Raw genomic sequence first — 14,553 nt, forward strand, 5'->3', positions numbered from 1 at the left:
TCTACTCTAAAAACTCATAAACATTTTCACTAATCTTTCATTAATGTCTTTTGGAATTCTTTCCACTAGGAAGAACAACGGAAACTAGAAGAAGAAAAAGAAAAGAAAAAAGAGAATGACATGGTATTTAAAGCATGGTTGCAAAAGAAAAGAGAGCAAGTCCTAGAAATGAGGAGAATTCAGCGAGCAAAGGAAATAGAAGACATGAACAGTAGAGTAAGTAAAACATCTATTAAAAACAATTTCATATAGATATGAAAGCTGCATTTATTTACAGAAGGGGGTCTGAATATCAGACCAAGAGCCCATGGAACAAGTAGAAAAATTGGTCCAAGAACAACTCCTGTAAAAGTTGCAGAAAGTTACAATTAAGTTCCAGGATGCCTTCAAAAAAATCAAATAATTCCTACTTTATTCAAACTTTCATAGCACAGAAAATATAGAAAGCTATTGATTCATTTTTTCAAGATAGTATAACTTTGATATTAAAGTAAGACAAAGCACAAAAAAACTATAGACTGGTCTCACTTAAGAATAGAGATCTAGAAATCTTACACAAAAGGTAACAAAGACAACAAGTTATTTAATTTTTAAAAAATTTGACACATATAGAAAATCCAAGAGAAAATAAAAAAAATCATACTCCAGTACTTAAATATATATACATATAAAGTGAAAATTGAAAATGCAACCATCAATTCTTCCAGTATCATCTCCCAGTGATACTCACTTTTATCAATGTGGTGCAAATCCTTCCAGGTCTTGTATATGTATATGTATATGTGTATGTGTATGTGTATGTGTATGTGTATGTATATGTGTATGTATATGTATATGTGTATGTATGTATATATTAACATATATACACACATTGTTTTTTCACAAGAATGAGAGCATGCCAGAAATTTATCATGCAACTTGCCTTTTTTTCCACTTACTTCTTTATGGACATTGCATTTAGATCTGTCTTTCTTTCAAATGGCTGACAGATTTTCCATTATTCAGAGATAATTAATTAAACCATTAACACATCTGTGGGTATTTAGATTGGTTCCGATATTGTGCTATAAAAACAATGCTGTAGGGAATATCTTTGTTCTGTAGGAGAACATCAGTCTTCTGTAGGAGAGTTTGTTAAGAGTGAAGGTTTATGACTTATTGAGTGTTTAGAGTAACATTTTTGGCTAAATATGCCAAATTACCCTCCCAAAAGGTTGTACCAATTTATAGTCCCTCCCACAGTGTGTGCAAGTGAATGTTTACCCATGTACTAGCTAATGCTGTAAGTAGTTTATCTGAATTTTTCTTCAAAGTGATAATACACATGCGTGTATATGAGCATGAGTGTGTCTATATTCTTCTGTGAATTTCCTGTTTATAATCTTTTCCCTTTTTTCAATTTTATTTCTAATTATATGTTAGAGATTTTAATTCTTTGTCTGTTATATCTGTTATAAATGTTTTCCCAGCCTAAAAATGTCATGTTTTAAAAAATTGTTTATTATGCCATTTGTAGAAGTTTTTAGCTTTTAAATCTTGGCACAGGTAATACCTTTGAAGACCAGACAGAAAATCTATAAACTAAAAAGGAAAATACTGAGACACTTAACTGTAAGTATATAGTAAAAGAATAATATACTATAACCAAGTAGGGCTTAATTTAGGAAGGAAATTATGGATAAATAATAACAAAAAGAATATTATCATGAAAGATATAGAAAAGGCATTTATTAACATTTAACATAATTTACTTTTTAAAATTCCTAATATAAAGCCATCTTAGGAAATGCTATAGTCATTACCATTAAAGTCAGAAACAGGTAAGACTGTCTCTATATTAAATAACTTTATTCCAGGAGTGATACCCAATATATAAAGAAGGAAAAATGAAAAGAGATATAAATATTTACAAAGTGGCCATTTACATTATAAATATATGAAAAGTATAGTCTTCTTATATTCCCACCATAATCTCATATTGTGGTTTCATATTCTCAATAAAATATGAATATGTAAATTACCTTGAGCTAAACAGGAAAGTACAAGTTCTATATGAAGAATACAAGACAGCCTTTTAAGGCACCAAAAAGAAAACTTTGGTAAATGAAAACAAATATAATATTTGTGCATGGATGGGCTAAATATAAACATATAAAAGTTCCTCCAAATTCACCTATATATTTAATGAAATTTTAATTAAAAGCCAATTAGGATTTTAAAAATTGTTGTTAATAGAATTAAAGCAAAAATTTTTCAATTTCCCTATTGAAGAAAATGGGTGAAGGATATGGATAGTAAGTTCACATATGAACAAATACAAATGGCCAATAAGTATTTGAAAAAAAGATGCAAACTTCTAGAATCAAAGAAATGCCAATTTCTTATAAATATTTATTAACTGCTGTCCCAGGCACAGGAATATAGTACTGAGCAAAACAAGTGTGGTCTCCGTTTGATAGAGCTCAATTTAGTAGGGATTTAAAAATAAATAATTATAAAATAAATTTATAATTATAAATAGTGATGAACACTATGAAAAAAAGGAGATATGGGAGATTATAATGAGGGAAATGAGTATATGTTGCTAGTTCAGGAAAGAATTTTCCAACATTCAGTAGGAGTAGAAGCGATGTAGGCCCTGAATGGGAGGAATTTGTTCCAGGCTGAGAGAATACATGACAATGCCCTGAGAAAGGAAACAACATGGTAAGTAAATGTGAGATGAACTGAAGAAGTGAACAGGAATCAGATCATGCAGCGCCTTGGAGGCTATAAAAAGGATTTTGCATTTTGTTCTGTTTTAGGAAGCCATTGAAATTATTTAAACAAAGGAATGACACATCAGATATGCCCTTCTACAAGATTGTTCTGATGACTGAGGTGCCACTAGGTTGAGTTGCAAGATCAGATATAGGAGAGCAGTTAGAGAACAGATGCAGTTGTCTGGGTGAGGAATGATGGTGACTTGAGCTAGAATTCTAGCAGTGGAAAGAGATGTGAGAAATTTGAGATATGTTTTGGGGTGTTAATTGAGGGAACTTGGTAATTGATTAGATATGTGTGGGGAAGAATGAGATATAAGGAGAATACACCAGGTGTCTGTTCTGAGTTACTTGGTGGATGATGGTTCCATTCACTGAAATAGGGAGCAGTAGTGAAGATATTGATTTGGGGGGAATTATTTCAGTTTTGAACTTGAGTTTGAGGTACTTACAAAATATTCAGGTGAAGATGTTGAAGATCCATTGAAGAAATGAGTCTAGAGTTCAGGAGAGATGTTAGAACTGGAAATATTAATGATAAAATTTCAGAGATGGAGAAGTTTGTGGGGTTGAGGATGGGATGTAGTAATGGGAGTACATGGCATGTGCAGTAGAGAAAGTCTTAGAAGGAAAGAAAATCAAAGATTTGTGAGGCTGGATGTTGGATGACTCATTCATGTAGACATGAATATTACTTGGAAGTAGGATGTTAGATTGTTAGATTAATAGCTTAAATAGAGTCAAATGATATAAGTGTCAAAGGAGCATGGGTTTGTGTAAAAGAGTAGAGGAATACAGTTCTGAAGAATTATGCGGTAGCGAAGAGAATACTAACCTCTTCACCAGACCTTTGAGTACTTGGAGCATCATGGGAAGAACAGTGTCTACTTGAGAGAGCAAGCTGAGCCTTGAAGGAGAGTCAGGATTTAGGCAAGATCAGGAGGTTTAAGGCTAGAGGGCTCTTTCAGTGGCTTGGGAGGATGGAGGATGTTTGGGAGTTTTAAAATCATGCTCTGAAAGGGATTTACAGAGAGCAAACTAGAAAGGTTTATGAGGGAGGGAAGGAATTTGGGATTGGGTATGGGAGAAGCACAGCACATTGCTTTAGTGATTAAGAGTATGAAAGACAAGAGCAGCTTATATTTCAGTCAGTGCCCAAGGAAAACACAGCTGTGACTGTACTGCTGCTAATTTCCTAGAGGATCATGACATTCAGCCTAAAGTAATTTTTTTATTGAGCATTTGTAGAAATTAATGTGCACTCGAGTGTTCTATTTGGAGTAATTGACAGTAACCTTGAATTGTAGCTCTCAAAACAAGAGCAATATGGAGCATTATTTCAAAAAAATATTTTATGTAACAAAACATCATGATCATATATATTTCCTTTTGGATTTTTTTCTTTTCTTTTTTGCTACAATTCAAATCCGTCTCACAAAATTTATTTTAGTTAGACATTGTCATAAATTAATATTATTCTGAAGTACTTTTATGAACTTTGTCTATTGAAATTGAGCTACAGTACAATTCAGCAGTTAATTAATTTGGCTTATTAATACATTGGGAAAATAACTACATTTTGTTGATTATTTCTGTGGAGGGGACATATTTTATAATGTGAGTCAGTTTTCAGAAAATATCTTCAGAATTTACAGATAGGATGGAATGGCCTATTTTATAATAGATGAAAAACAGCCTTTTCATGGAATTTTTATTGCCATTTTAGAAGAAATTGTTTAAAATGTCTTTCCATCTTTAATGTGAACTTTGTTCCTCTTGCTCATTGATAAAGATTAATGTTGGGTATGTAGTGCATGTGTGTACACACATCTGCAAATATACATGCATATATATATTATTTGCAGAGATGTATAAATTATTGGCACATAAAAATACAGACATTTCAGAACAAACTAGGAAAGAGAAAAATTGGTATATTTATTTAAGGTCAGTATTTTTAAAAACGTTATGTCTGTGAAACTAATGGCTTATATAGTATGCATACACATGCACACATGCACACATGAAGTTCCCAGTGTTCAGTATTTGCTGCCTTTTCCCTGTAGATTTTGGACCAGCATACATAGCCTGTTGAATAACTCTGGCAAGCAGATTTTAATTTGTTTTTTTTGTTAAAAAAGATAGCCAGAGCAGCCTCTAAAAGTTACATTTTTACTTATTTCTTTTGAGGATGAGAATTTTGGGGATCTTTGCTACTCTTTTGCTATGCCTTTCTCCTTGTATTTCTAACTCCAAAAAATCTTTGGACAGTTCCTTTTTTATGGACATCAAGCAACCTATTTATACCTCATTCCCTCTTCCCCCTTCTTTGGCAGCATTCACAACGTTTATGCCCACAACAGGCATCTTTATGAAGAAAAAGTGATGTTGAATGGCTTACTCCTCTTACTTATTCCTTGATAGTATCAGAGCTGTCATGAATGGCTTATCCAGCAGGTTAAGGCAGGGCCAAAGCATTCCTAATATTTGCCTCTTTTATCCTTGTCTACATATCTTGATTAAATTATGTTGTGCATGATGATGTATGGCACTTCCTAATCTCTTAACACTGCAGTTCCCTGAGGAAATCAGATACTTTCTTTATCTAATGGAAGGACAAACACAAAAACTGAGTAACCAGCTTAGATTTAACTAGTGAAAACACTTTGCACAAAGACAGTGAGGACAATAGAGATACCCAGGGGAGATGTATATGCTAACAAGTTTCGGTAGTTCCACCATACTGTACTGTGGCTTCAGCCAAAGGCCTTGGGTCACAGTACTTGTGTTCTGGGGCCAAATTATTCCAAATTGGGGCTTGAGAGTTCTCAGCATTACAAAACTATACAAATAAAATGCCTACTCTTGCTTTACTTATTTTTCATTTATGCAATCCACTGCTATATCTTTGCCCATTATTTTATTTTGACTATTTCTGTTTATTTTAATTTTATGTTTTTAAAGCAGCGTTTCAAATAATTTTAAATCAGTCTTTTGCCTTTTATGTTTTAATCTTTTTGAGATAACATTTATATAAAGTGTAATGCACAAATTTTATGTGTATAATTTAATGATTTTTGACAAATATATCACCCATCTAACCAACATCACGATACAGATTACACCATTTCCATCACTGTGGAAATCTCCCTTTTCTCCCTTCTAGTCAATTTCTACCCCAAAGGCAACTACTTTCCTGATTTCCATACCATAGATTAGTTTTAACTATTCTTGAATCATATAGTATATATTCTTTTTGTCTGGCTTATTGTAATTGGTGTATTACTGAGGTTCATCCATCTTGTTGCATGTGTCAGCTGTAAATTCTTTTTTTATTGATGAGTATTGTTCGTTTATACTAACATACCATAATTTGTTTATTCATCTCCTGTTGATTGACATATGAATTGTTTCTATTTTGGGGCCCTTATGAATAAAGCTATTATACATATTCTTGTACAAGTCTTTTTGTGGACATGTTTTGGGTAAATACCTAGGAGTGGAATTGCAGTATCATGGATAAGGCACATGTTTAACTTTATAAGGAACTGTCAGTTTCCAAAATTATTGTATCCTTGACTCTCTCATAAGCAGTGTACGAGAGATGTAGTTGATCCACATTCTTGTCAACTTTTGTTGTAGTCAGTTTTTTAAATTTTAGCTAGTCTAGTGGGTGTGAAACAGTAACTTATTGTGACTTTAATTTACATTTACCTGATGACCAATTATATTGAGAACATTTTCATGTGCTTTTCGGCCAGTGAAGTTTCTATTATTTTACCCATTTTTAAATTGTTGCTTGTCTTCTTATTATTGAGTTGTAGAAATACTTTATATGTTCTAGATGTAAGTCCATTGCCACACATATGTATTATATATATGTTCCCCCAGTCTTCATTTTCTTGACATGAGACTTTGGTTGAGCAGAAGTTTTTAATTTTGTTGAAATTTGATTTATCATTTTTTCTTCTTTTGGTTGTTTTTTTCCTTATCTTTCTAGGGTTGTAAAGATATTCTCCTTTGCTTTCTTCTATGAGCTTTATTAATTATCTTTTATATTAAGGTCCCATTATGAAATTCATTTTTTGTTTGTATAAGGTAGGGGTTGATGTTCATTATTTCCCCATATGTTTATCCAGTTGTTCCACCACTATTTGTTGAAAAGATTTTCCCCTTTTCCCACTGAATTGCCTTGGTGCTCTTGTAAAAATAAAATGACCATATATATGTACATCAATTTCTGGACTCTGTATTATGTTGAATTAATCCATTTTTTACCCTTATGCCAATACCATGCTGTCTTGATTACTATAGATTTCAAATAAGTTTTGAAATTACGTGTAAATCCTTCAACTTTGTTCCTTTTCAAGATCGTTTTGACCATTCAAGTCCTTTGCATTCCAATATGAATTTTAGAAGACACTTGTCAATTTCTATAAAAAACTTGTAGAGATTTTGGTTGGAATTGCATTAAGTTTGTAAATCAATGTAGGTACAAATGACATCTTAACAATATTGAATCTTCCAATCTAATACATAGTATACGTTGTGTGTGTGTATAAAATCTGCATCAATTTATGTCTTCTTAATTTCACTCAATGGTTTGTCATTTTCACTGTAAAAATCTTACATATCTTTTGCTAATTCTATCCTTAAGTATTTTTTCATGCTTTTGAAACAGTATGATTTCTTCATTCCATTTTCCATTTTTTGCTAGTATATAGGAATTTCATTGAATTTTTAATGTTTGCCCTGCTTCCTGTGACCTTGTTAATTTCACTTATAAGTTTTAAGTTTTGTTGTAGATTCCATAGGATCTTCTACATACAAAATCATGTCATCTGTGAATATGCAGATTTATTTCTTCCTTTCCATACTTTCTAGCCTTACTGCTCTAGTAGGACCGCCAGTAAAATGTTATTATGGAAGGGGTGAGAGCAGATATCTTTGTCTTTTTCGTGATCTTAGGGAGAAAATATTCAATTATGTCACCATTAAATATGATGCTAGCTGTAGGTTTTTGTACATGCCCTATATCATGAAGTTCACTTCTGTTTCTAAATTGCTGAGAGTTTTCATAATGATACTTTTCCTGTTACCATTGAGATGATTATATAATTTTTCTCTTTTATTCTGTTAATGTGGTTGTGTGGTTTGAATCTATAATGTACCCCAGAAAAGCCATGTTCTTTTAATCCAGTCTTGTGGATGCAGACTTATTGTGGGTGGGACCTTTTGATTAGATTATTTCCATGGAGATGTGACCCTACATTCAAGGTGGGTCTTAATTAGTTTACTGGGGTCCTTAAGAGAGCCCATGAGCAAGAGAGAGAACTCTGAGAAGCTGAGAGAGACATTTTGAAGAGAGCTCAGAGGTACTTAGAGAGAAAACGCTCAGAGACATTTTGGAGACAGCCATTGAAACCAGAACCAGGGGAGAAGCTAAGAGATGAAATCCAGAGTTTGCCCCAGAGAAGCTAAGAGAGGACCCCCAGATGCTTAGGAAGAAACATGGGAGAAACAAGCAAGGATGCACAGGAGCTGAGAGAGAGAAGCTAAGACAGAGGGCTAGAGACATTTTGTAAAAGCAACGGAAACCAGAAGCTAAACCCAGAAGAGGCCCATCAGACTTTGACCATGTGCCTTCCCATGTGACAGAGAACCCCAAATGCCATCAGCCTTTCTTCAGAGAAGGTATTGTCTTATTGTTGCCTTAATTTGGACGTTTTCGTAGCCTTAGAACTGTACATTTGTGAACTAATAAACCCCCATTGGAAAAGCCAGTCCATTTCTGGTAAATTGTGTTTTTGCAGCTTTAGCAAACCAGAACAGTGGTGAAGATCACTGATTCGTTTTTGCATGTTAAATGAACTTTGTATTTCTGAGATAAGCTCCACTTGATCATGATGTATATTATACTATTTATATATTGCTGTGTTCAACTTACCAATATTTTGTTAAGAATTATGTTTATGAGGGATATTGTTCTGAAATTTTATTTTTTTATAAGGCCATTTTTAGGTTTTGGTATTAGGGATATATAGGCCTCATAATATTAGTTGTTACGTGTTCCTTTCCCCTCTATTTAATAAAAAATGTTTTAGTAAATTTGTAATTAATTCTTTAAATGTTTGATGGAATTCATCAGTGAAACTATCTGGGCCTGTAGTTTTCTTTGTACAGATTTATAGTTACAGATGAAATTTCTTTAAAAGATGTGGGTATTACCATTTTCTATTTTTTCTTTGACAGTTTTGGTAAATTATGTTTTTCAGAGCACTTGCCGATTTTGTCTGTGTTGTCAAATTTGTTGGCATAAATTTGAAAATAATATTCTCTTATATTTCTATTTAATATTTATAGGGTCTGTAGTCACATCCTCTCCCTCATTTATATTATGTGTGATTTGTGTTTTCTTTCTTTTTTGTGATCAAACTTGCTTATTTGGTCTTTTCAAATAAACAGCCCTTGGCTTTGTTAATTGTTCTCTATCGTCTGTTCTTTTTATATTCTTTTCCTAGTTTTATCTTTATTATTTTCTTTCTTCTACTTACTTTCAGTTTAATTTTCTCATATTTTTCTAGCTTCTTAAGATGAACATTTAGGTCCTTGATTTTAACTCTTCTTCTCTGATGTAAGTATTTAAATTGTTTAAATTTCCTCTGAACGTTGCTATATCTGCATCTCACAAATTTTAATGCTGTGTTTTTATTTTCAGTAAGTTCAAAATATTTTCTAATTTTCCCTGTAATTGCTTCTTTGACTCCTGGGTTACTTAGAAATGTGTTGTTTAATTTACATATATTTGGGATTTTCAAGACATCTTTTTATTGTTGATTTCTAATTTAATTCAGTTCTGTGCAAACTCATGCTCTATCAGATTTTAGATTTTTGAAATTTATTGAGACTTAATTTATGGCCCAGAATATGGTCTATCTAGGTGAACCTTTCAGGGACACTTGTATACATTCTGCATTTGGATGTAATGTGTTAATGTAAATGTGGTTAAGTTGGCTGATAGTATTGTTCAAATCTATATCTTTATGCATTTTCTCCTATTTGTTCTATACATTACTGAGAAAGTGGTGTTAAACCTTCCAATTATCATTGTGCACTTGTCTATTTGTCTTTTGGTTCTGTTGGGTTTTGCTTCATGTATTTGAAAGCATTGTGAATATTCATTTAAGATTTTATGATTCCTGTTGTATGTTCTTTTCCCATTATGAAATGTCCCTCTTCATCTCTACTTCCCTTAATCCTGAAGTCTACTTTGTCTGATATTAATGAAGGCTTACCATCTTTCCTGTGCTTACCATTTGCATGGTATATCATTTTTTATATTTTACTTTCCACTTATCTGTGTGTTTATATTTAAAGAGTGATTCTTGCAGATAGCACATATTTGGATCTCTTAAAAAAATTAAGTCTGGCACTATCTTTTAATTGGAGTCCTTGTGCATTAAATTGTAGTTATTGATATATGATAGGTATTAGGTCTTCTATCTTAATATTCTATCTATCTTCTATCTAATATCTTAATTAGGTCTTCTATCTTCTATTTGTTCCATCTTTTTTTAATTTCCTTTAAATTTATCCCTTTCAAGTATTGTTAAAATTTCCATTTTATTTTCTCTATTTACTTTTTAGATATGTCCATTTGTGTTATTTTTTAAATTATTACTCTAGGGATTACAGTATATATCCTGACTTTATCACAAATACATCATTTTTAAAGAATTTTTTGTTACTGGATATGGAATTTGGGGTTGGTAGAATTTTTTTTCCCTCAGCTCTTTAAAGACGTTCAGTTTTTTTCTAGGCATCATTATTTCTGATTAAAAGTCAGCTATCAACCTGTATGGTCAGTTTGTTTAAACAGCATGATTGTATGGAACCTAGAATAGGGTATGAGATCTTGTTATTCTGTACAGGTTTATGTGTTATCCTGATGCACCCCAGAGTATTTTGGGCAGAAAATAAAGAAGTATTTCCAAAGTCCCCTTGAAGGACTGGGGAAAAATGTAGAAATATTAAACTTCCTCACCTGAGGAATTCCTGATATTCCAGGAAGCATTAGGGAATCCCAATTTAATCAGTCAAATCCCTGATCTTGGGGCTTGCCCTTATGAAACTTATTCCTTCAAAGGAGAAGCTAAGCCTACTTATAATTATGCCTAAGAGTCGCCCCAGAGAACCTCTTTTGTTGCTCAGATGTGGCCTCTTCCTCTCAGTCAACTTTGCAAATAAACTCACTATTCTCCCTGCTCTGTGGGACATGACTCCCAGGGATGTAAGTCTCCCTGGCAACAAGGGACAGGACTCCCAAGGATGAGCCTGGCTCTGGCATCATGGGATTGAGAACGCCATCTTGACCAAAACGGGGAAAAGAAATGGAACAAAATAAGGTTTCAGTGGCTCAGAGATTGCAAATAGAGCTGAGAGGTAAATCTGGAGGTTATTCTTTTGCATTATATAGATACTTCTTTTTAGTTTCTGGTGTATTAGAATATCTCGGAGGAAATACCTGAATCTGTTGAATGATAATCCAGTAGACTTGATTCTTGATGATAATTGTATAACAGTATAGCTTTTATCTTGTGGCCATGTGAAAACCTGGTGACTGACATTCCCTTTACCCAGTGTATGGGCAGATAAGTAATAAAATAATGAAAACAGTATATAAATAATGGGGGGGGGGGACAAGGACTATGGGATGGTTTGGGTGTTCTTTTTTATTTTTATTTTTTTCTTTATTTTGGAGTAATGAAAATGTTTGAAAATTGATTGTGGTGATGAATGCACAATTATATGATGATACCACGAGCAATTTATTGTATATTCTGGATGGATTATATGTTGTGTGAGTCTATCTCAATAAAATTGCATTTAATAAAGTCAACCATCATTCTTATCACTGTTTCTCTGTATATATTATGCCCTTTTTCTCTGGCTGCTTTAAAATTTTTCTGTCTTTAGTTTTCAGCAGTTTATTATGTGTGATTTTCTTTGAATTTACCTTACTTGAGGTTTGCTGATCTTGGATCTGCAGGTTGATGTTTTGCACCAAATTTGGAAAATTTTTGGCCATTATTTCTTCCAATATTTTTTCTACCCCATTTTCTTTCTCTTCTACTTGACATCGTATATGTTAGAAGACTTTCTATTAGCTCATATTTACTAAGGTTTTGTTTATTTAAAATTTTTTTCTTTGTTAAGTTTGCATAATTTCTGTTGACCTGTCTTTAGGCATTGAGACTTTCTTTTGCAGCTTCCAGTTCACTCTTAACTCCATTCAGGGAATTTAGTTGTTTTTTTTTTAAGTTTCCATTTCTTTGCTGAAATTCTCACTTCTTATTCATCATGTTTATTTTTTCCTTTAAATCCTTAAACATATTAGACCATTTAAAAGTCCTTATCTGTAAATCCCAGTATCTCATATCTGAGGATCTGTTTTTATTGACTGCCTTTTCTCTAGATTATGAGTTACACTTTCCTGTTTCTTTGTATGTTTAGTGATTTTTTTATTGTGTAATGGACTCTGGGTGCTACATTGTAGGAAGTCTGAATTACGTTGTTCTCCTTTAAAGAGTATTGAGTTTAGTTCTGACAGGCATTTAAATTGGTATTAGACCCTCTTCAAACTATCAGACTTGGTTTTATGCTTTGTTAGGGTGGACCTATTTTGATTTTGTCCTTTGTTCTAAGGCATAACCCATCTAGTAAGTTATGGTGCTTACTTCCAAAGCATGGCAACTCTGGGATTGTAATTGGATGCCTAAGATGCTCAGTGAGGTATCACTACTCTGTTTGGGCTAGAACTCCGATGTCTCCCTCTTGGGCATGGTGTATAATCCTTCTAATATGCTGTTGGATTCAATTTGTTAGTAATTTTGTTGGGGGTTACTAAATATTAATGAGGTGTATTGATACGTAATTTTCTTTTCTTGTGATGTCTTTATCTGGCCTTGGTATAAAGGAAATGTTGGCATTATGCAACATATTGGGAAGTGGTTCATCCTCTTCAGTTTTTTTGGAAATGTTTGAAAAGGATTGGTGTTAATTCTTTAAATGCTGTGTAGAATTAACTAGTGAAACCATCTGGTCTTGGACTTTTTGATTGGAGGCTTTTGATTACTGAATCAGTAGCTTTACTTGTTATGGTTCTGTTCAGGTTTTCTATTTTTTTCATGAACCAGTTTAGGTAATTTGTGGGTTTCTAGGTATTTGTCACTATATCTTAGGCATTGATACTATTGAATCCATTTTTTATAAAGGCCCTTATGGGTGATGATTTATCCATCCCAAGTGGCATGCTGGTCTGAGATAATGTATTATATTTTGCCCAAATGTGTGGTTGGTTCAATATGGGGGAGAGTTGGGCCCTCTGTATTTAGTTGCTGCAGGCCTCCTGTATGGCTAGGCCCACTGAGTCAGCCGGCAACCCTATACCCCATGCCAGGCATAAGAAGAATGTAAGCCAGAGCCAGGATGAGCATTTGCATTTTACCAGCTTTGGTGATGTACTTCTGGTGGTTTGAAGTCGCTGCACCACCAACAAGGGAGAGGTGGTGGATTTTAAATACCTTTTTAGTTTCCAGTACAGCACATTCTATGCTGAGAATGAATATAGAAGTGGCATTGGTTAAGTATGCATGTCAAACTCTCAAGTGTCACTTTCCCCTGGTTTTGTCATTTCCAGATATCTCTAACCTCTACTCAGTGGAGTTTGTTTTTACCTTGTACTGTAACTCACACAATGTCACTGCTCTGGCCTGTTGCTATAATTTCTTCTTCCTCTAAAAAGTCGGGGGAACTAGGGTTTAGTATCCAATCTTTATATTCTGTATATATCAGTAAGGCTTCCAGAGCTGGGAATTTTCCCTCAGGGTGGATATGTCTAAATATGAGCCTTTCTGGTGGCCCTGTTGGGCTGCCAATTACCAGGGGGGTCCCATTTCACTATTCACCCCCTATTGGATTGCCACTCTTGGTATTGTGGTGAAACAACTGAAAAGTCATAGCCAAAGGGATAAGAATAATTTATTGCTTTGGTGTGGAGGGAGGTAGTCATCTTGGACCTAAAGTGGGCTGGGTTTCCCTTGAGGACTAATAGAGGCATTTTAGGAGGCTGGAGGTAATTTGTGTGGGACATGTGAAACCTATTGGCCTGGAATTGAGGAATATTAAAGCTTGAGGCAAAAGTTTAACCTAACTTTGGCATCCATTTGTCATTAAGTAATTTAAGTAATAGGTCTTTTTTTTTTTTTTAACTTTAAACTTTATTTGAAAAATTGTCAATTATGGATTTAAAAACATTAAGAGTAGCCTCTAAAAGTTGGGAAAAAGAGAATATATAAAACTTTATTGCTAAAAGAAGGCAGGAAAAAAAGAAAAAGCATAATTATCATAAATTATAGTGATAGAAATATGTATTGCCAAATGTGTCAGTAATCACAATAATGCAATTGTCAGATTATGTTATTTAAAATTTTGCTATTTGCAAGAGACACACCTAAAACTTCAGAGAGGAGGTTGAAAGTGAAGTGATGGAAAAATATATACTAGTCAAATATCAACCAAAAGAAAATTGATGTAATTGTTAATATCATACAAAACATTTATACAAGATTTTATATATAGCAAAGGAATTATGTCCAGAATATTACAACCCAATAGTAAAAAAACAAATAACAAATAAAAAGCTGGGCAAAAGATTTGAATAGACTCCTTGCCGAAGAAGTTATACAGATGGCAAATAGGCACATGAGAAGACTCTCAACCTCACTAGTCA

At 33.3% G+C, this 14,553-nt stretch overlaps 1 protein-coding gene across 1 annotated transcript in view; it reads left to right on the forward strand.

Annotated features, from left to right (window-relative positions):
• The window catches only part of CCDC181 (coiled-coil domain containing 181), a 61,266-nt gene that overhangs the window by 35,222 nt on the left and 11,491 nt on the right, over positions 1 to 14,553 (forward strand). Inside the window, 1 exon segment of the mRNA XM_037825400.1 lies at positions 70 to 216. Within this exon segment, the coding sequence (XP_037681328.1) occupies positions 70 to 216 (147 nt within the window).

The sequence above is a fragment of the Choloepus didactylus genome, chromosome 2 (genome assembly GCF_015220235.1).
Source record: "Choloepus didactylus isolate mChoDid1 chromosome 2, mChoDid1.pri, whole genome shotgun sequence".
Classification (NCBI taxonomy): domain Eukaryota; kingdom Metazoa; phylum Chordata; class Mammalia; order Pilosa; family Megalonychidae; genus Choloepus; species Choloepus didactylus.